Source organism: Cebus imitator, unplaced genomic scaffold (assembly GCF_001604975.1).
Source record: "Cebus imitator isolate Cc_AM_T3 unplaced genomic scaffold, Cebus_imitator-1.0 Scaffold55, whole genome shotgun sequence".
Classification (NCBI taxonomy): Eukaryota; Metazoa; Chordata; class Mammalia; order Primates; family Cebidae; genus Cebus; species Cebus imitator.
Window position 1 is genome coordinate 1,606,283 of NW_016107370.1, and position 19,958 is coordinate 1,626,240.

Sequence of the window (19,958 nt, forward strand, 5' to 3'; positions counted from 1 at the left end):
TTTTCCAGAGTGAAATCTACACATTTGAGATGATGGTGAGTTTAATCAGGACGGTCCATTTTAAACTAGAGATGACCCAGTCAGACTTCTGATTCACTGAGAGAAGAAAGTTAGGTAGCTTTCAGTGAAAAAAGATTGTTTGGATTTTTAAAACGCTTTCCACTTCTCAAAACTGATGAAAACGGACGTCTTTCTGAATGTTTATAAGAAGAAAGAAACCATGGGTCGTGTGAAAAATCCCACTTCACATTTCTAATAGAATGCTTAAGGAAATATTTTCAAATCCTATGATTTGAGACTGATGGTAGCTATTAGAACTGTAAGGAGACTGCAACTATTCTGATAGGGTATTGATTAAGGTCTCAGCCTAGTTATTGCCAGGAAGGAAGGAAGGGAGGGAGGGAGGGAGGAAGGAAAAGGAAGGAAGGAAGGAAGGAAGGGAAGAGAGTGGAGTTGGATGGATTTTCAAACAGAAAAACTAGGTGACGAGCTAGAAGCTGCTGGGAGAGAGCACCTAAAGGTGCTCCAGGCATTTTCACAAAGGCTAGCAGAAGACTATGGGACCCCTGAATATGCCACCCTCAAACCTGCCTCTTTGGTAAAAGGATTGTTGAGCCGAAGGCAATTAAGAAGTAGAGGCAAGAAAGCTCTCTGCCTTCCCTCTATTTGCCTAAAATCAGGACATAAATTTATAAAGACAAAAAATATTCTCCTCCCCCTTCTGCCAGGAAGAACAAAGGTTAATGACTGAAGACAACTTTAGACCCTGACGGTCCTGGAGACCGCACTAGACATTAACAAGCGTTAATGAGAATCCAGATGCTGGGAGATTTTCCAGGACTGTGGAATTGACTTTCCGCAAACTAGTGCCCTTACCTCCTCCAAGTCCTTCCCTCTGCCTGTCACTACTCTAAAAATGCACTATTCTTTGTTGAAGATGCTCTATCAGCTGAAATCCAAAGCCCCCTCTTGAATGAGCACTTCTTGAGTGTCTCCCATGCATATATGAAACATACTTGTTAATAAACTTCTGTTTGTTTTTCTCTCATTAATCTTCTTTTGTTACAGGGATCTGTTCCAGCTAAGAACTTATGAGGATTGAAGAAGAAATTATTTTTCTTCCCCCTATAACTCCTACTGAGTAGCCTGTCCTAGGTTTCTGGAGAGACCTGGGTTGGAGGGGCAGGAAAACAGGCAAACGAGACATTTTCTCCGATGAAGCTTTAGGCACTAGCTGGATCACAGATTATATTCTATATTATATTATATTATATTATATTATATTATATATTATATTATATATTATATTCACAGAATCAGGAAAAAAATAATTTATGGAGAAAAGCACAGTTGTATTTTAATAGTTAAGTTAAAAATTAGGTGAGAAAATAGAGAGGGAATGCTTTTCCTATCCCAAACCTTCTCAGTTCTGTTCTAGTTACATGATTCATTCTAACAATTTGGCCTTTAATACCACTTAACAGAGTATAGAAATGTTGTGTGTGTATCTGCCACATCCTGTCTTCCTTCAAAATCCCCACATTTCTAAAATGTAATTATTAAGTGTAAAAAGTTCATGCACCTGTGTCTAAACGTTCTGTGTATACCTCAAAAAAAAAAAAGATTAAAAAAAAAGTTTGTGCAAATCTTTATGCTTTAAAATTCAGCAAATCTATTTAATTGGAAAAAAAAACCCACAAATCTTAAAACTATTCTTTGTCTCTTGAAAATCCCGCAGGGAAAGAGCTGGAGTTTTAGGTGGAACTTTCCAGGCTGAAACTCATCTATTGGGTCTTCCTTTGCAGAAGCAGTAGCTCTGCAGAAATCTGACAGGACAGCCTGTCCAAAAATGTCTTCTGAGGTGATGGCTAAAATGAGCGTGTTCTCTTGGTTAGAGCTTGCACCTCTTTTAAAGTGAGAGATGGAGGTAAGAATTAGTCTTGTAGACCAATTTATTCCCTGGTAAGAGTAACGAAGGTAACAGGAGAACTGAGCACCTGTGGGAGGCTCGGGAAAGGCAGGAGAGCGGCGGTGCGAGTCTTGGGTTGTGAAGAAGCTGCAATGTTCTTTGCAGCTTTACAAAGCCATCCATTGCCAGGACTCACACTCCACGCTACCTCAAGTCCCTGAGAGGGGGCAGTTCCATGAGAAAGAATCAGGAGAGGCTAGGTGCAGTGGTTCATACCTGTAATCTCAGAACTTTGAGAGGCCAAGGCAGGTGGATCACCTGAAGTGAGGAGATCGAGACCAGCCTGGCCAACATGATGAAACCCCATCTCTACTAAAAATACAAAAAATTAGCTGGGCATGGTGGTGCATGCCTGTAACCCAGCTACTCAGGAGGCTGAGGCAGGAGAACTGCTTGAACTGGGGAGGTGGAGGTTGTAGTGAGCTGAAATCGCACCATTGCACTTCAGCTTGGGCAACAGAAAGAGACTCTGTCTCAAGAAAAAAAAAAAAAAAGGAAGAAAGAAAGAAAGAAATCAGGAGAGACTCATTGGAATCTGCCAGACACACTCATGCAGACGAGCGCTGGGAGATCCAGAGGACTCACTGTGGTTCCTTGCTATACCCATACATTGTGAAATCCAAATCCTCAACTCAGAGAAACCATGTGGATACCTGCAGCCACTGGTTACAAACACTGCTCTGAGGTGCAGAAAAGCAGTCCGTGAATATATTCATAAAACAGCATAACATCACTAAATTGGGCTTCATTTGGTCCATCTTTCATTTCTGACTTTCTCGTGAGCTTAGTTTTTAAATTCGAGACCAACTTGTGAAAGATTATTTATTCCTCCTATAGAGAATTAAATAAACTGTTTAGTGAGATAATCCTCTGAATTTAAAAAAAGTGATTAGAAGTAATTTTCCAAACTAGCGGGGTACAGTGGTAAGCACCTGTAGTCCAGGCTACTCAGGAGGCTCAGGTGGGAGGATCATTAGAGCCCAGGAGGCCAACGCTACAGTGACCTATGATTGTGCCACTGCACTCCAGCCCGGATGGCAGAGTGAGACCCTGTCTCAAAGAAATAAAAGTAATTTTCAGCTTCTTTATCTGAAGGAATAAGAATAGGGAGGGGCCAGGAGTTGCTTCCCCAGAGAGGTGAGTCAGTGAAATTGGCACCCCCAGTCACAATGAGAGAAGGTGATGTCATCAGGGTTCAGACCCAAGCTCTATGCCTGGAGTCACTGGGCTACAGCAGTAGCACCATTTCCACCAGGTGGCCAGTAGCTCATCCCCACCAGGATCTCTTGCCTGACTAGTAATCCTTGAGAAATGAGCTTATACAAACCTAAATCAATAAAACCGCAGCAAGTGTCTGAGATGTGAATGCCAATCAATGCTAAGAAGTTGAGGAAACAGAGACTCCCTTCTAAGAGCCTGTTTTCTGAAGTATTAGGAGGAAGGGGATTCTTCTAAACATTTTGCCTTCTGGAGAGACGAGAGCAGAAATGGAGGAAGGATTTTAAGTTATAACACAAATACACTACGCATGAAAGACGGATATTGAGCATCTGAGTGGGTTTGTGAAGAGCTTGTATTTAAGTTGACTGTTCTGGGTAAATATCACAATATTTGCTAGACCATTTCTAAGTTGAGACCTCAGTTTCTTGCTTTTGATACATGGGATGTTAGTGCATTTTCATTACTTTTATTACTTGTTTCTGCAGAGATTTCAGGTGCTCTGTTTGTTTTTAAAATCAATACATGCAGTAAATCTTTAAGAAGCAAATTTAATTGAATGTCAGAATGTATCCATATTTCTCCTAAAACTGACCACGGATCCTCCCCTGTGCTGAAAGTCATGGTCAGATGGGGTGAGGTTGGGCCGCCATGGTGTGTGGAGCTGGCTTGCTGCAGCTCCTGAGAACTGATGATTGGTGGCTCTTCCCAGTTCCATGATGTGTGATGTCACACTGGTGGTTTAAAATTGGCCACATTGAGTATTTACACCATGGAAATTGTAAAAGTCAGAACTTTCCCAGCCCTCAGCATGTTGTTAAATATTTATCCCAGCACACCACCAGGCAAGGGTGGGCATGGGTGGGTGTCGGTGGGTGAGTAAATCTCCTTAAGAGGGAAGGCACGGCAAACATAGATTCCACCAAACTGTGGAAAACTCCGTGGGTGGCCCAGGGACAGCATGAGCATTACGGAACAGCAGTGTTAGGCTGTTGCTACACCAGGTGCCAAAAGAAAGCAGAGAACCCCATCTTTCATCTTCTAGAAGACACAAATAAATGGAGTGATTCTCCAGACATCTGGCTGTCTTTGGGAATCTGCTCAGCTCAGTCAAACCAAAAAGAAAATTGAAAAAACAAAACAAGCTGTATAAGTCCCAGTAGCTGAAAAATCCCATGCAGAAGGGTTGAATGCAAATTCAACGTGTAAAGGGAAAAGTCAAATCCAAAGTCCCCCTCTACATATTCCTCAAAACTCCACTGCTACAGTATAGCATCCAGTTCTGGATATCTGTAGTCTGATGAACTTACAATAGGAAGTATGGCCCTACATTCACAGTGAATTGGCTCATGAATTGTCATTCATTTCTCAAGTCATGCCATAGCTCTCCTTCTCGGTTGGAGGGGTCCATGGGATTACGCTTCTCCTCTTCACTCTGGGAGCTATTTCATGCTTTAGAGTAAGCCCATTTCTTCTGGCAGGCCAACCCCAACTGACTTACCTTTAGTATCCTGGTGACTTGACAGCTGTTTGAGAACTAGAAGGAGACAAAGCAGAGAATGGCTTCAGTACAAATGTCCATTGTGAACCGGCAGGGGCCAGTGGTTTTCACTGAGAACTGAAAAGCTGTGGTGTACCTTCAGCTGTAAGGTTAAATTCAGCGGTCACTTTTCCGTAGCTGTTCTTGATGCAGCAATAATAGAGGCCCTGGTCCTTCTGACTGGCTTGGACGATGGCAAAGGAAACAGTGGAGTTGTCCCCTGCACTGCAATGAGGAATATTCACATTGATGCACTTCATGATTCTACGGTGGCATTTTTTTCCTAGCATACTTAAGGAGAGAAAGAAGCTAAGGCTTTCCTGCTCACATGTCTTCAGCCAATGAGCTGCCCAAAGGGCAAAATCACTATCAGCTGTTCAAATAATTGATTTATTCACAGAGGAGGATCAATCCATTCTGGCTAACACCCTCACTCCAATATGCGGTATAAATACACAAAAACGTTCAGTAGGTTTAACTGCCATGACTAGAGCAAAGAACTGAGATTGTGAATTCTGGGAGCGCTTGTTAACATTTCTACTCAGAATTCAGCTCAATTATGTGGCTACTCCATGTGTCCTGTGCTTGAAGGAAAGTCTGATAACTCCAAACCCAAACTTAAACAGATACAATAAGGGGCAAGAGAAAAGGGGGTTCTTAGCTTTATATTACACAAGGATTCATGACTGACGGCCCCTTTAAAATAGTGTCCTGTACTTCCCTAGTGACGTACCAACCAGCCAACTGTTCACCCACCCAATAGGATTAAGTTCCAGCCACTGTGGTATGAAAACAAACACTGGTGATGGTGGTCGTGCTGGTGGTGACGATGACGGTGGTGATGGTGATGGTGACAGCTAATGTGTACTGAGCACTTGGTAAGGACCAGCGCACTGTGCCAAATCACATAAAGGTCAATCTCATGTGTCCTCAGAGCAACCTAATGAGAGAACTACATTTACTATTCTCAATTTGCAGAAGAGGAAACTGAGGCATAGAAAGATTTCAACAAATGATTTTGATCTCATTAAGCTGCCTCTCAAAGTAAATTATAATTCCTGGCCTCAAGTCTGGGATAATTTGAAATAGAGGTAGAACCATAGATTTATTCCAAAGTCTCAAACAAACAACTTACTTTGCAGCCGAAAGAAAAAGATATTCAAATGTTTTTATGGTTTTGTTCTTTAAAATAAACTGTTTAAACATTCACCAAGATTCTATGTGTGCATGTGTGTGCCTGTGTGTGGTGTACATTTTAGTTTGGGTTCATCTCATAGTTGAACAACAAGAATTCACCTAGTGTGAGTTCGTCTCAGTTGCATGTTCAAAACAAATGTTCATTATTGGTTGGTTTTTTTGATAGACTTCAAGTCTCCAATTTATACATTCCTTCCCTGGAATATACCAGTGGCTTAAAAGGAAGTTCACTCAATCATTTTACTTCCTTCATTCATAGTCTCTGAACATATCCCATTGTATGGTTAAAATTGGACGTGGGCCAGGTATGGCGGCTCAGGCCTATAATCCCAGCACTTTGGGAGGCCAAGGCGGGCAGACCACCTGAGGTCAGGAGTTCGAGACCAGCCTGGCCAACATGGTGAAAACTCCGTCTCTACTAAAAATACAAAAATCATCCAGACGTGGTGGCACATGCCTGTAATCCCAGCTACTTGGGAGGCTGAGACAGGAGAACTGCTTGAATCTGGGAGGCAGAGATTTCAGTGAGCAGAGATCACGCCACCATACTCCAGCCTGGGCAACAAAGAGCAAAACTCCATCTCAAAAAAAAAACTGGATGTGAACAAGTCCTCTTATAAGGGGGAGATTTCAGGCAGGGCAGTAAAACACTGAGCTGACCACAGAGGAGGCTGGTGGAAAGTCCTTCTCCACGGCTCTAGAATCGGCACAGCCTTTCTGTCATTGAAAGGGGCAGGCAAGGGCTACCTGAAGGGCTGTGAGTTGATCTAGGACTGTCCTACAAACATCTTCCCTCCAACCTAGAAATTCTCCGATACTTGGCCCAGAACCATGAAGACTGTTTTTCCTGGCTTAGCCCATGGTCCCCACCCAAGGCTTTTTTCCGGAAGGAATACATATAGGAGTCAGAAAAGTCTAGATCCCAACTCTGAAGCTGACCTCAGGTGTGCTACATAGCCCCTCACCCTCAGTTTCCTCCTCTGTGAAAGCAGAACAAGGAAAATCACCACCCAGATGTGTCATGAAGAATAAGTGACACTGGCGTGTGAAGCTTCAGTGAAAAGCCCAGCCTTGAGAGTGGTCACGAGTCATTACTTCAGGGTGAGCAGTGGTATTACTGTTGTGCTTTCTCCATGAAATGAAACTACCTCAAAAGTCCCAAAGAGTTCCATCCAACAGTATCTGCCTTGTGCTTAGTTCAGGGGGATTCAATGATGGAAAAAAAGGCATAGTCCTTGCCCTTGAGGGTCTTCCAGTCTGGGAGGAAATGGGCCAATACAGCTGTGGAAAGCAAAAACAAGTGATCTTGTGCCTTTTTTAACCAAGAGGGTAAGCTGAGTTTCATATCCCCTTACCCTGTAAGGGACCAGTCTTTTTACCTTAGGAAATGGCCACAGATGGCTGAACAGCAGTGATGATTAGCTATGCAGACAAATGCAAAAAGAAGCCCAGGGCCAGAGTGTGATCACAGGAACACGAAGAATGAAATTGGCTGCACCGAAAGGGTACTTAGCATGGGGACTTCTCTGAGAGACCCCATCATCCATCACCAGCCCTAAGAAACCAGGGCTTGGCAGCACCCCCGCCCCCCACTCAGTGTGGGCCGAGAAGTCCTCGGGTTGTTTCTCCCAGGGCCATCCAAGGAGATCCTGCCATCCCAGCAGCCAGCTCCTCATCCACTGGTTCCCAGCAGGAACAACGTGACCTGTGCTCCACAACCCTGCCCAGCTATCAGCAGAGCCACTCCACATGGAAAGCTGCCCTTTCAAAAGCCCAGGGAACTCAGAAGGACCTCTCTCTCCAGAGTGGAGAGTGGGTTCCTGGTTACCAAGATGGTATTAATGGCCAAATAGCACTGGAGGGTGCCACCTTGAGGTCTCTGTGGAACCAAGACACGCCACTGCTACACAGAGACTCAGACCAAGCTACCGCTTCCTTCTTCCTGGTTTCCTCGAAGTATATTAGTCTTGCCCTAGCCACGAGAAAGTCTTCTGACACCTAATGTCCACGCTTTAGCCTGTTAAGGAAAGTACCCAAACTTGTGGACAAAGACAGGAGGAGGATCACAGTCACGGTTCAACAGGATCACTTGAGGATGATGTGGTGAAAGGAGAACGCTTTGCTATTTCCCATTTACATAGAACCCACTCAGATACTTTAAGTTACACGTTAACTTGTAGATTTCTGTGCAGTAGAAAAGATAACTCCCAAAGTTTATTACCTGTCAAACATTAACCAGTGTTATATCTATTTCAAAATTATTTCTGCATTCCTCTGCCTGATCGACTATCTAAATCTTCATTCCTCAAATGCTCCTTTGAACAATCTTGCCATATTACTGGTTTCCTCATGACTAAGTTCAAGACCTTTGCTTCAGGTTCATATTATATTTGAGCAATTTCAATTCTTGAAAATGATACAAGATAGTGACATAGTTCATGGAGGCACATGTGAAGGGAGGCACTGGGCTGGAAGTAGGCAAGAGGGAAATTAGCGAACATTTGAAAACCCATTTGAAATAATGTAAATGTTCTCTCAATAAACAAATGAGTGACGGCTCAAGTGTTAACATGGAGAAAGCAAACGGGTTCCACTAAGCCAGACACTGTCACCAAGGAGAAATGAAGCAAACGTCACTCAGAATCAAAGGCCTTAGCCATGCCTCATCAGTAAATAGAACGCTTACTAATGACATACGCTCCCCAGGAGAAGGTTAGGTTTTGGTAAATACACATCAAATGAAAAAGGAACCTGCAAGATTCAAGTGCCAATTCTGAGCTCAGAGCAAGGCTGATGAATGGAAAAACAGTGAAAATGCTGCTTCATTGTTCTTGGCTGACAGATTCAGAAAATAATTTAAAATGAATAATTAGTACCTTTTTACGCAAAGCTCTAGGGAACTTCCTTGACTTAAAAATCAAACCATTTCTTTTCCATTATAATTCTTAAGCCATACCTAAGACAGGCAGGGTGATGGTGACATTTTAGGCAAAGCGGTTATGCTATCAATCAGAATCCAGTTAGATGCTCTGTAGTGATGTTAGTAGAAAGGAAATCGTAGCTCAAGTGTTCCATCATTGCATTTGAGAAATAGTTTCCAGACAGAAGTTCCAAGCAGAAATATTTGATTTAATTAAACAGAAAACTCAGATTTTCTCTTTGTCAGTCTACCGGTGACAAAATTAAGGGGATTGGAACCCCTCCCATATCTTGGGGAGCTAAACTGGGACCTCCTTTGGCACAGGGCTATTTGACTTTCAAACCAGATGATTTGTGTCTAGATTGTGTCAGAGGAAGCTTGAATTCATCAGTTCACTTGAACAAGCATTTATTGCCAAGAAAAGCTGCTTAAGGAAGCCATTAATCATGTTCATTCCACGCGGGATATTCTTGGCAATGATTCTCACTCTCATTTCTCTCCTCCTCATTCTTCTCTCCTTTATTATCTTGAGGACATGGCCAGGCACTGCGGCTCACTCCTGTAATCCTAGCACTTTGGGAGGTTGAGGTAGGTGGATCACTTGAGGCCGGGAGTTCGAGACCAGCCTGGGCAACGTGGCAAAACCCTGTCTCTACTAAAAATACAAAAGAAAATTAGCCGAGCATGGTGGTGCTCTCCAGTAGTCCTAGCTATGCAAGAGGCTGAGGTAGGAGGATCACCTGAGCCCAGGTGGAGGCTGCAGTGAGCTGTGATCGCACCACTACACTCCAGCCTGGGAGATGGGAGTAAGACCTTGTCTCAAAAATAAAAAATTAAAATAAAAAATCATAGGGACCCAGAAATAAACAGGTGTTCCCATCTTAGTGATGGCCACTGAGCTGTTACCTCACAGATTGCTGCTGCTGTTTTATTCATCTTCGTAGCTTTGTTTGATCGTTATCAGATTACAGGGAATTTGTGAAACAGAAAACATACCCAAGTTAAATTCACAGACATACAGAACAGTGCTCTTTAATCTTAGGACCACAGAACCTCGGACTAGAATATCATTTGACATGTTCCCCTGATTTAAAAAATGCATTGAGAAGTTGTCTGACTTCCTAAGACCCCAGAACTCAATGGTGGCAAAACTGGGGCAAGAATTCCCCATCATTTTCCCTGTCCAGACACTTGTCTTCCAATATTTAATCTTTTTGAATACTGTGGGTATGGAATCTCTGCTTCAATTTTCCTTTTCACAGCCTACAATTTATTCTTTTATTTGACAACCATTTTATGAAATAAACAAGCAACAACTGTGAAAAGTGATGAGGGGAAAGCATCGCACCTTCTCTGCACTTGGGCTATGGACTTCGAATCTTTTGTCCAGCAGATAGTAGAATCTTCATGAATTTCCGCAAATTGACAGCTTAATTTTACATTTCCAGAGTGTTCAGGGAACATCTCAGCTTGGATCTTTTTCAGTAACACCGGAGCTAGAAACAAGAGATTTGAAGGTCAGTGTAGCAAAAGACTTTCCCATTTCTTATAGTTTAATTCTCATAACAATTCTGAGAGACAGGAATATTAATTATTATCCCCAATTATGGAAGCGATTATTATCCCCTCCTCTGAGGGGAGAGGTGGCTTACCTAAATAGTCAGAAAATTAACAAATCAATCTAATGAAAATGCTCGCTTCCATTACTTAAAATTCCTTAGGTGCAGCCTGTAATCCTTAAAGTGGAACAGAACTTGAGAGATTTTTTCTAAAGGGGATGAAAGGTGAGAGAATTGTAGATATCTATTCTATAGGACTTCGGACAAATAAAGACGTTTTTAAATGATTACCAGATCATCCAGGTTAAAATCAGAGCTAGGGATTAGGGAGTAAAATAAAATCTAGATTCTCCAAAAAACTATGGTTAAGCCCCCAAAATGTAAAAAAACACCTCAACAATAGGTTATTGGCTAAATAATATTCATCCAGCTTATCTTTCCCCCTTGATCACACTTGTCTTTGCTGAAGATAACCTAGTAGATTAGAGTGATGTCTGAGATCAACCTCATTAGCAAAAGAGAACAGAAGCAATAGGGAAACGATTCCCACCGGTTGGGCTGAGACCTTTGAATATCACCTCAGTATCAGGATCAGCAATGAACAACGAGCAAGATAATGTGTAATTAGCCAGGGCAGCCACTGGGCGGCAGCATAGACATTAGAACAAGAAAACAAGACAGGGATGAGGGGCCTCAACAATTGGGTAGGCAGTGAGATTACTGCAGATGTGGTGTGAGTCTATCACAAATTAAGTGGCATAGCTCCACAGCTCTGGTAACACAAAAGAGTACATCATTACAAAACATATGTAATCCGTAGCCAAACCAAGAGTCACCAATACTGAGCCTTTGCTGGCTCCACTGCCTCAAATTATACTACAGTGAAAGTATCCACAAATTCAAGGTGCTCCCATCTCTCCTTGGTGCCGGCAGGTGCTTGGATGACAGAATGTATATTTGAAAGCTCATTCTCTGCCCAGGAAGTGATCATGGGCCTATTGGGTAGCAAATCTTTCAACCAGAGAGTAACTAAGACTACTAACAGTATCCTGGGAGCTAAGTACATAATTGAGAGAGAGAAATTAGAACAAGTGCATACTGATGGTAAACCCATATCCGTGCATTTGGGCCTGCTGACCCCTGCCCAAGCTGAGGCTGTGTTCAGGTTCCCAGTCTCAAATTCTTGGCCCAGGTCTCAACCAAGCCCACCTCCTCATCGTTTCCAAGAGGGTCCTTCCTTCCAACATCATGCAGTGGTAGTCTTCATGGGTGATTTGGGGGCACCTAAATATTCCTAAGCCTGCCAGAACCTGTTGCACTGAACACAAGGAAAATTGGGGGATGGCGGGAAGGGCATGAAATGGGCAGCAGAACTGAATGATGGGTCTGTGGGAGATGTGAGGCTTGTTTTGCCAAGGGGCCTTGGGCTTTGGATAGGACCCTTGTCTGTGGGAGACAGAGGTGGAAATGCAGCTGAACGAGCTCAGAGGAGGCCTGTAGGGCAGCTCGGTTTGTCTTCTGTGCACAGGTTGGCCTAGTGTTAAGAGAAAATGGTAGGAAAGTCCCCAGTAGATAAAAGTTTCTGTTGTACTAAGCTTTGGACATCAAAAGAGGTTACTGAGGCCTGGCATGGTGGTTCACACCTGTAATCCCAGCACTTTGGGAGGCCAAGGCAGGAGGGTCACTTAAGGACAGGAGTTTGAGACCAGCCTGGGCAACAAAGCAAGACCTCATCTTTAGGAAAAAAAATTAGCCAGGTGTGGTAGCAAGTGGCTGTGGACCTAGCTACTTAGGAGGCTCAGGTGGGAGGATTAGTTGAGCCCAGAGGCTGCAGTGAGCCATGATCTCCCCACTGCAATCCAGCCTGGGCAACAGAGCAAGACCCTGCCTCTAAAGTAATAATAAGTATTTATTTTAAAAGATTACTTAGGGTTTTTAAAATTTCTTTTAGAATGATACAATCACCACTCCCTCATCCTAACTCCCACCCCACCAGTTACCTGTGCTCCGTTGGGAATAGCAGGGTGGGTACCAGACTGTTGGGTAGGACACAATCAAGGTGTCACCCAAGGGGTCTGAACTGTAGCAGCTGGAAAGCAGTGACAAGGACTCAGGGTCTTACAAAAGCCATCACCACAAGAAGGAAGGAGAACTTTCTAATCTGGTGTCTTTCTGGTAGCAAGTTTTGTTATTTTTAAACATTAAAATTGCTGTGGCTTTCACTGAGAAAACAACATTCAAAACCTTTCGTGCTTGATGGTGGAGTAGATTCTTAAAGGAATTGGTTCATAGCTAGTAACCCATAATGAACAATTAGAAGATGATGTTTTTTAAAAAAAAAAAAAAAAGGCCAGTGAGGTGGGTCATGCCTGTAATCCCAGCACTTTAGGAGGCTGAGGCAAGTGGATCATGAGGTCAGGAGATCGAGACCATCCTGACCAACATGGTGAAACCCCATCTCTACCAAAACTATAAAAGCTGGGCATGGTGGTGCGCTCCTGTAGTCCCAGCTACTTGGGAGGCTGAGGCGAGATCGTGCCACTGCACTCCAGCCTGGTGACAGAGCGAGACTCCGTCTCAAAAAAAAAGAAGAAGAAAGAAAAAAGAAGCAGGGTGTTGTCAAGGGCTGGCCCCTTGAATGCCGCCGTCCCAAAAGCTAAATGCTTAAAGAGAGTCATTTTTCCCGTCTCTTGTCATCATCTGTATTGATTCATATGGATTACTGCCCACCGTGGATTCATATTAGATAAATATTCAGTGCATTCATGATCAAAGTCACCATGGAAAATAACGTGTCCTTAATAAACGCAGGAATATGTCGGTCAAGCCATTATTTCCTGTCAGTCGATGGCCCTTTCAATGCAATAACCTAGTGCTGGTTTGTAGTTAGGACAGGGGACTGTGATCCTAAAATAAGTGAGTGCCAGTGTTCCAGAAACCTATTCTTCTAACTTTCTCTGCAAAGAAAATTCCCCCACAAGAGGGGAGAGGATGGCTGTCAGTGGCAAGTCTTCTGAAGCTGGGAAAGGACTGCAGGATCAGGACCTACCCCGGCGTGTGCAAAGCCTGCCGAGGACTCACACTTAGCCGCTGACTCAAGGGTACCTGGTGAGCCTCCCCTGCCTGCTCTGTCACCAGATGGCTCCCACCTTCCGGCGGAGGCCCTGAGTGCTTCAGAGCAGAGGAGCCGTGGACGCCAGCTCCACTCTGTCTTCTAATACTAGGTTGGTTAAACTCAGACACAGTGATCTTGCATCTGAACCAAGCTCCTTATTTATTTCATGAGCATACTGGGCATAAGCTTTGCGTCATTTCTTATTTAAAAACACTAATTAAAAAAAAAATCGGTAACAGCCATGAGAAGTTGTACAAGGCCCAGCGCTATTCAAGTTGCTTTGCATTTTTATACCTGAGAGGAGTCTTATCATTAGCACCCTGATTTTACAGGTGGGGAAAGCGAGGCACCCAGAGGCTAAAGCATTTGTCCAGGGCTACTCAGGCACTGCCAGGGGTCAGACCTGAATCCAAGCAACACGACTCCGAATCTATACCCTAAACCATCGTGGTACAGTTTGTCCCCACGGGCCCAAACACCCGCTAATATCTCTAACTCTGAATCTCTGCTCTTAAGGGCTCTGTGTTGTGGGCGGCATGGGTAACAATCCTTCAGTGTTCTGGCCTGGAAAAGTCTGTGGTTGTCTCTATGCTGTGGTCTCCTGCAGGGCCCTCTCAGAATGAGACTGGCTGCCCTCACGTGTACCTGCTTTGCTTAGACCAGTCCCTCCCAGAAGGCTGCATGCTCAGCCTTTGCAGCCTTCAGTGCAACAGGGAGGTTGTGCTGCAGCTGAAATCGAAGTCTTTGACAGAGATTGATTTCAACACCACCTATCTGGACAGACCTCTTACCCACAGGTAACTTGACGGGTCACGGGCAAGAATTCCAGAAAGGTTGTTTTGCTTGTCTACCTTTACGTGCAAAGGAAACTCTACCCCCAAACAGGGGGGTTAAGGCCGGTCCCGAGAGGCAATCTATTCAGTCTCTGGGCTGAAACCACTTTTGATATCTTTTAAAACATTGCTTCATCCTCTCGATTTAATTTTATTTTTTTTGAGACAGGGTCTCGCTCTGTCGCCCAGGCTGGAGTGCAGCTGGAGGGCGGTGGTGTGATCACAGCTCACTGCAGCCGTGACTTCCTGGACTTAGGTGATTCTTGCTCCTCAGCCCCAGAGTAGCTGGGACTACAGACGTGTGCCACCACACCCAGCTAATTTTTTTGTATTTTTTGTAGAGATGGGGTTTTGCTATGTTGCTCAGGCTGGTCTCACATTCCTGGGCTTAAGCAACCCTTTTGCCTTGGCCTCCCAAATTGCTGGGATTACAGGTGTGAGCCACCATGCCCAGTCATTCTCTTTAAATATGTTTTAAAATGTAAATGCTAATAACCTGACTAGATACCTCCAAACTCTTCAGAAGGCAGTTTTGTCTTTAAACCTTTCTGCAACAGGGGTTAGGACGCATTTGATGGGACGGGAATAGCAAACACCCGCCTCAGCGTCTAAGAACTCAGGTTAAGTGAGGAAAAGATCCTTCCCTTCTGATCAAACAGAGCCATCCATAGCGTTTCGCTCCAGAGCACATAGGCCACTGCAGCTTGCTGCAATATTTTCTCTTCTGACTTCTGCCAGGGTGTATGGAGAGGGAAAGAAGAGCTCTGAAATAAAAGAGGCTAAAATTTGGTCTATAAGTGGAATTTGGGACTGAAGTGATTCCCTAGACAAAGTAGAATTAACAAGTAGAATTAACTGCAATTTCAGGCCTTTTTTTTTTTTTTTTTTTTTTACAGCATCGTAGGTGGAGGCTGATCAAGGACTTTTGAGGCTCAAGTGGTCTAAAACCCTGAACGGAGACCGCAGGGGACTTTAGATTTCAATAAATGGGAAAGGTGAGTTGGAGAGAAATGTTGTACTCGAATTTGGAAGAAAAACCAAGGTTCGAGGAAGCCATTTTTAATGAAAATCAGCGATTATAGAGGAGAATCCCAATTCATACCAAAAATATTCATTTCCACAAATCCTGTTTAGTGCGCCATCTATTTCATGATACTAATTAGCTACACTGATTAATGCTTCTGTTTATATTTTTAAATAGATTTTGTAAAAGAGGATAATTAAACAGAAAAGCACCTTGATCACATTTCCTCCAATGAGCATATCTAAGGCGGCTTTTATCAGTGGTTCTCAACTGTCGTTCTCCGCTCGGTCACCTGGGAGCTTGTTAGAAATGCAGATTTCACACACTGGGGGAGGGGAGCAACCTGGGTTTAACAAGCCCTCCAGGTGATCCTGATGACACATGCTGAAGCCACTTGGTTGCAACCATAGCATCAATGCCCACCTGGAGGACACTGGCCTTAATTGCCAAGGACCTTAGAGGACATAGGAACTGGATGTCTGGTCTACAAGCCCAAACTTTAACAATGAGGGACAGCAACAGAGCCTCACCTCTTCCATCTCTTTTGCAAGATGGCTTTTTCACGTCTTGTTTCTCTTCTGTGCATGATAACGACGTTTCGAGTTTGGGCATCTTTTTGAGAAAGCCTACATTCTTTCTGGCATTTTCCTTTTCTTCCAGTTTCAGCCTCAGGGCTGCCACCCGGGATAGAATTTTTTTCTTTACTCCCTCAGCTAAATGTCCACTCCCTAGGGTTTCTGGCTTCTTCTTGACCTCCTCTGACCTTGTCACTGCTGTAAGGGTTCCTGGCGATTTGCCAGCTTGGGCTTCCAGGGACTTCTCCCTGGCCTTTCTCACACAGCCCAGGGTGCCCTTTTGACACGGGTCCTGCAGTAACGTAGGAGCTTTCTCTGACTCATGTTCTCTTGAAATGAATGCCAAGGTCTTTGCTGAGGAGCTAGGTGAGCTTGGGGGTTTGGTTTCCCCAATTTGAAGCACCTCTATTTTAGGTTCTTCCATTTTGTGGCTTATAGAAACGTCTGTGACGTTTCCTTCAGGAGACGAAGTACAAGGCAACCTGGTAAGATCAGGAGCAGAGGGCAAAGGTTTCCCACACTCATTCTCAACAGTTCCCCTTTTCTTTGAGACAGAAAACACATACTGACGGCTTCTGGGCTCAACTAAGTCCTTTTCAAGGACGTCATGAATTTGGCCTGTGGAGTCGTGAGCCTCAACCCCAAGAGTAGCATGAGTCATTTTTGCAAGACAGCTAGAAAGATGTGAAGTGGGGGAAATCAATTCCGCTTTGTCCTTTTTACTTTGCTCAGCCTCCAGTAAGCTCCCATCACTGCCTTCTGGTATTTGGCCTATGCTACATCCACTAGGAATTCTTTCCCCACCTCTCCTGGGTCGCAGGACTTGCCAGATGGTAGTCTGGACTTCCACTTTTGCCTCATCAGCTTGACTTTGTTCAGCCTCCCACTTCTTACTGCCTTCCTGGCTTCTGCTGATTCTTTTTTCACTCAGAATGGTTCCCTGGGGACATGGAACTTGCAACATGGCAGGCTGGATTTCCGCTCCGTGGGGCACGTTTCCGGCATTGGATTGACTCCCCTCTCTGGCGCCCCCTGGTTTGGATTCAGAGGGCTCTGGTTTTCCAGCCCTGGTGTCCTCTATCACACCTGTCTTATCAATGGGATCTACAGAGGACTCTAGGATTTTACGGCAGGTCAGAAACTTTTTAAAGAAGGCAGCATGATCCATCTTGAGTCGCTTTTCCTCCTGGTCTTGACTCACATTGTTAACATTTTCTCTCCCTCCAGTTTCAGAAGCCGCTGACAGTGAATCTGTGACAAACTCTTTTTCGCCTACAGGGTCCACGGATGACTCTAGGAGTCTGGGTTGGCTAAAACCCCAGGAAGAAAGATTTCTCCAGTGTGCACTGATGGCGGGCTCATCGCCTTTATGGCTTTCTCTGCTATCAGCAAGGGCTGAGTCAGCACCCTGAGGACTGAGAGCCTGTGCTGCTGTTTCAGAGGGGGGCAATTCAGGCACAACAGCATCTGTCTTTAGACTATCAGGTACAGCCCAGACCCTGTCAGGAACTGTGGGACCCCCATCTGATGCCTTGCTCTCAGAATTTGCCAGTTGTCTTGGTGGCCAGATTTCAGAAGTGGAAGCCTCTAGAGTTATAATCTTCAGCTTGTTGCCTGCCTTCCAATTTCCAGGTCTGTATTCTTTAGGCTCTTCCAAAAGGATATTAGAGAGAGATGGAACGTTGCTCGGAGCCTGACTATCTTCTTCCACAGCAGCTTCAGCCACCAAGGAGACCCTCGTCCCCCCACCTGAGCACTGCCTTGCTCCTTCCCTAGAGCTTGCTGGTGAGTGGGCCAAGGGCACCAAGTTTATTTCCTCTTGTGCAGCAGATGTCATGGGCAAACTTCCTTGGAAATCATGTGCAGGAAGAGAACTCTGGGGGGACAGGTTCTGCTGCTGGAGCCCTTGCTTTATTTCACTTCCTGTTTCTTGGAAATTCTCTTCATGGCTCCTGAAGTCTGCTCTGTTCACTGTCTGACTCTTATCCCCAGACAGGTTATCAAGCTGAAGAGGGGAGTTAGTGCAGAAACTCTCTCCCTCTGGGAGCTGAAGGACATGGTGTGTGACTCCTGGCACACTAGGTTCCGTGCAAAGTGGCTCTTTTGTAGATTTGGTGGTGGCACCACTCAAAATGTGACCCAAGTGCACTTGGGAAGGAAACTGGGAAACATTTTCACGGGAGGCACAAGGGAATCTCTCCTTGGTGCCACCTGCATGCTTGTCCTCAGGAATTGACACAGCAAGGTATTTGGCTGGGCGGGCTTTGGTGGCAATGGTAACAGTTGATGTATCCTCAGTCTCTCTGGTCACCTGAAGGCACTCATTATTGGCAGTTAATGTTGTTGGCTTCTCCGAAGGAAAACTCACGATTGAACTACGACTGGCTGGTGTGTCTGTGGTGTCTGCAGCACTAGGACTGTGGCTCCTGTCACCTCCTTCTTTAAATTGCACTAAAGGGTTGTTCTCAGAAGAAAGCAGCTGTGTTTCCTCAAGCCCTCCTGAGTTGCTGGGGCTTGGCCGCTCCTGGCCAGCTTGTACCGTGGAGGCCAATGGGCAGGTGGTATTCTCCATCTTGGCTAGACTTTCTCCTGTGGCACCTTCACTAGCTGTGTGTGAAATGTTCAGGGTGAAAGTACTGATAAAAAGAGGGGACGTGGCTGAGTTCCTGTCCTTGCTGCTTTCACACATAGACACTGAAGTCTCAGAAACTTGTATCTGAAAAAGGCCTTCCAGTGTCTTGTCATCTGCAGAACATAAATCAGACACTTCGCTTTGACCTTCTGCCAGTTCCAAGTCTACAGAGCAAATTTCTTGAGGCAAATATTTATCAACGGGCTCCCCAACAAGAGAATCCGTGGTATCATGACATGTTCCTTGGTCACCGGCCTCAAAACACTCCATTGCACACACTGATCCTCTGTCCGTTGGCCCATCACACACATTTTCCAGGGTGAGGGCAGTGTCTGTGGATTCAAGGGAAGCCACAGAGACAGCCACAGGCTCCCTGAAGTCAATGTGGGCATCCTGCGTGAGATGCCTTGAGGACACACCTGGAGACGTATTCTCATCATTGGCTTCAGAGACGCTCAGCTCATGTTTTAGGTCTTCCCTGGAATTGTCAGGTGTGTTGCCATCTCTGTCTTGTTTTTCTTCCTGCTGTGAGCCAAAGGTACAGTCTTCAACCTCCAAGTGTTGAGCTAATGATGCATTTTCCTTGTGGACCCCTCCTGAGTTTGAGAAGGAAATTGTTGTGGTCCCAATGAACGGGGACTCCTCCCCAGCAGGCTCTGAGCAAGCTGGCATCTGGCTGCAAGAGATTCTCCCTCTGACTGTTTCCTGAGTTTGTACCTAGGAAGATGAAAAGTGATATTAATGGAATTGTTCCTGGGAGAGCCCACAATTGAGCATAACTGCAACCCCAAGAGCGTTAATCCTCAATGACTGTAATAATGGACAAGAATGATTGAAATCTAAACATTAATCCCCCAACTCCCTCTAGCTATTAGAGATGTCCTGGAAAACTGCAAATTTAAGCAACTCTATGTTCCAGGGGGCCATTTGTCAAATTCATCATTATAAGCAAAAAGCCTCCTGACAATCATCATTTATTGAATGATGTTTTCTCTCTCTCAGAAAATAGATGGAAATAAGTGGAATGTTAACTATTTTGATTAAGTAAGTCACAACAAGAGCTGCGTGCATCTTTCCAGAAAGATGAGTCTCACATGATCATAATAAATGAAACAAACAGTACTTGCAGCGTAGCAATAAGCAATTTTTATCCCCAAAATATGACAGCTTGCTGGTTAATAATTGCTGTGGTTTGGATATTTGCCCCCTCCAAACCTCATGTTGAAGTTTGAACCCAAGAGTTGAAGGTGGGACCTAATGGAAGGTGTTTGGGTTATGGGGGTGGACCTCTCATGAATAGATTTATGCCATCTCTCAGGGATGGGGGGATGAGTGAGTTCTCAGTCTATTAGTACCTGGTTGTTAAAAGCCTGGCA

General features: G+C 44.6%; 1 protein-coding gene and 1 long non-coding RNA gene across 4 annotated transcripts in view; one reads left to right on the top strand and one right to left on the bottom strand.

Annotated features, from left to right (window-relative positions):
- The window catches only part of ALPK2 (alpha kinase 2), a 164,320-nt gene that overhangs the window by 27,862 nt on the left and 116,500 nt on the right, over positions 1–19,958 (bottom strand). For all 3 annotated transcript variants that reach the window (XM_037738596.1, XM_017528814.2, XM_017528813.2), the window contains 4 exons: positions 15,906–19,299; positions 10,193–10,340; positions 4,825–4,952; positions 4,689–4,724 (listed from right to left, as the gene is read on the bottom strand). In XM_037738596.1, the coding sequence (XP_037594524.1) occupies positions 4,689–4,724; positions 4,825–4,952; positions 10,193–10,340; positions 15,906–19,299 (3,706 nt within the window). The remainder of the gene's footprint in view (positions 1–4,688; positions 4,725–4,824; positions 4,953–10,192; positions 10,341–15,905; positions 19,300–19,958) is intronic.
- The window catches only part of LOC119471291, a 28,321-nt gene continuing 22,564 nt past the window's right edge, over positions 14,202–19,958 (top strand). The window contains exons 1-2 of the long non-coding RNA XR_005200325.1: positions 14,202–14,315; positions 15,248–15,346. This is a non-coding gene — a long non-coding RNA (uncharacterized LOC119471291). The remainder of the gene's footprint in view (positions 14,316–15,247; positions 15,347–19,958) is intronic.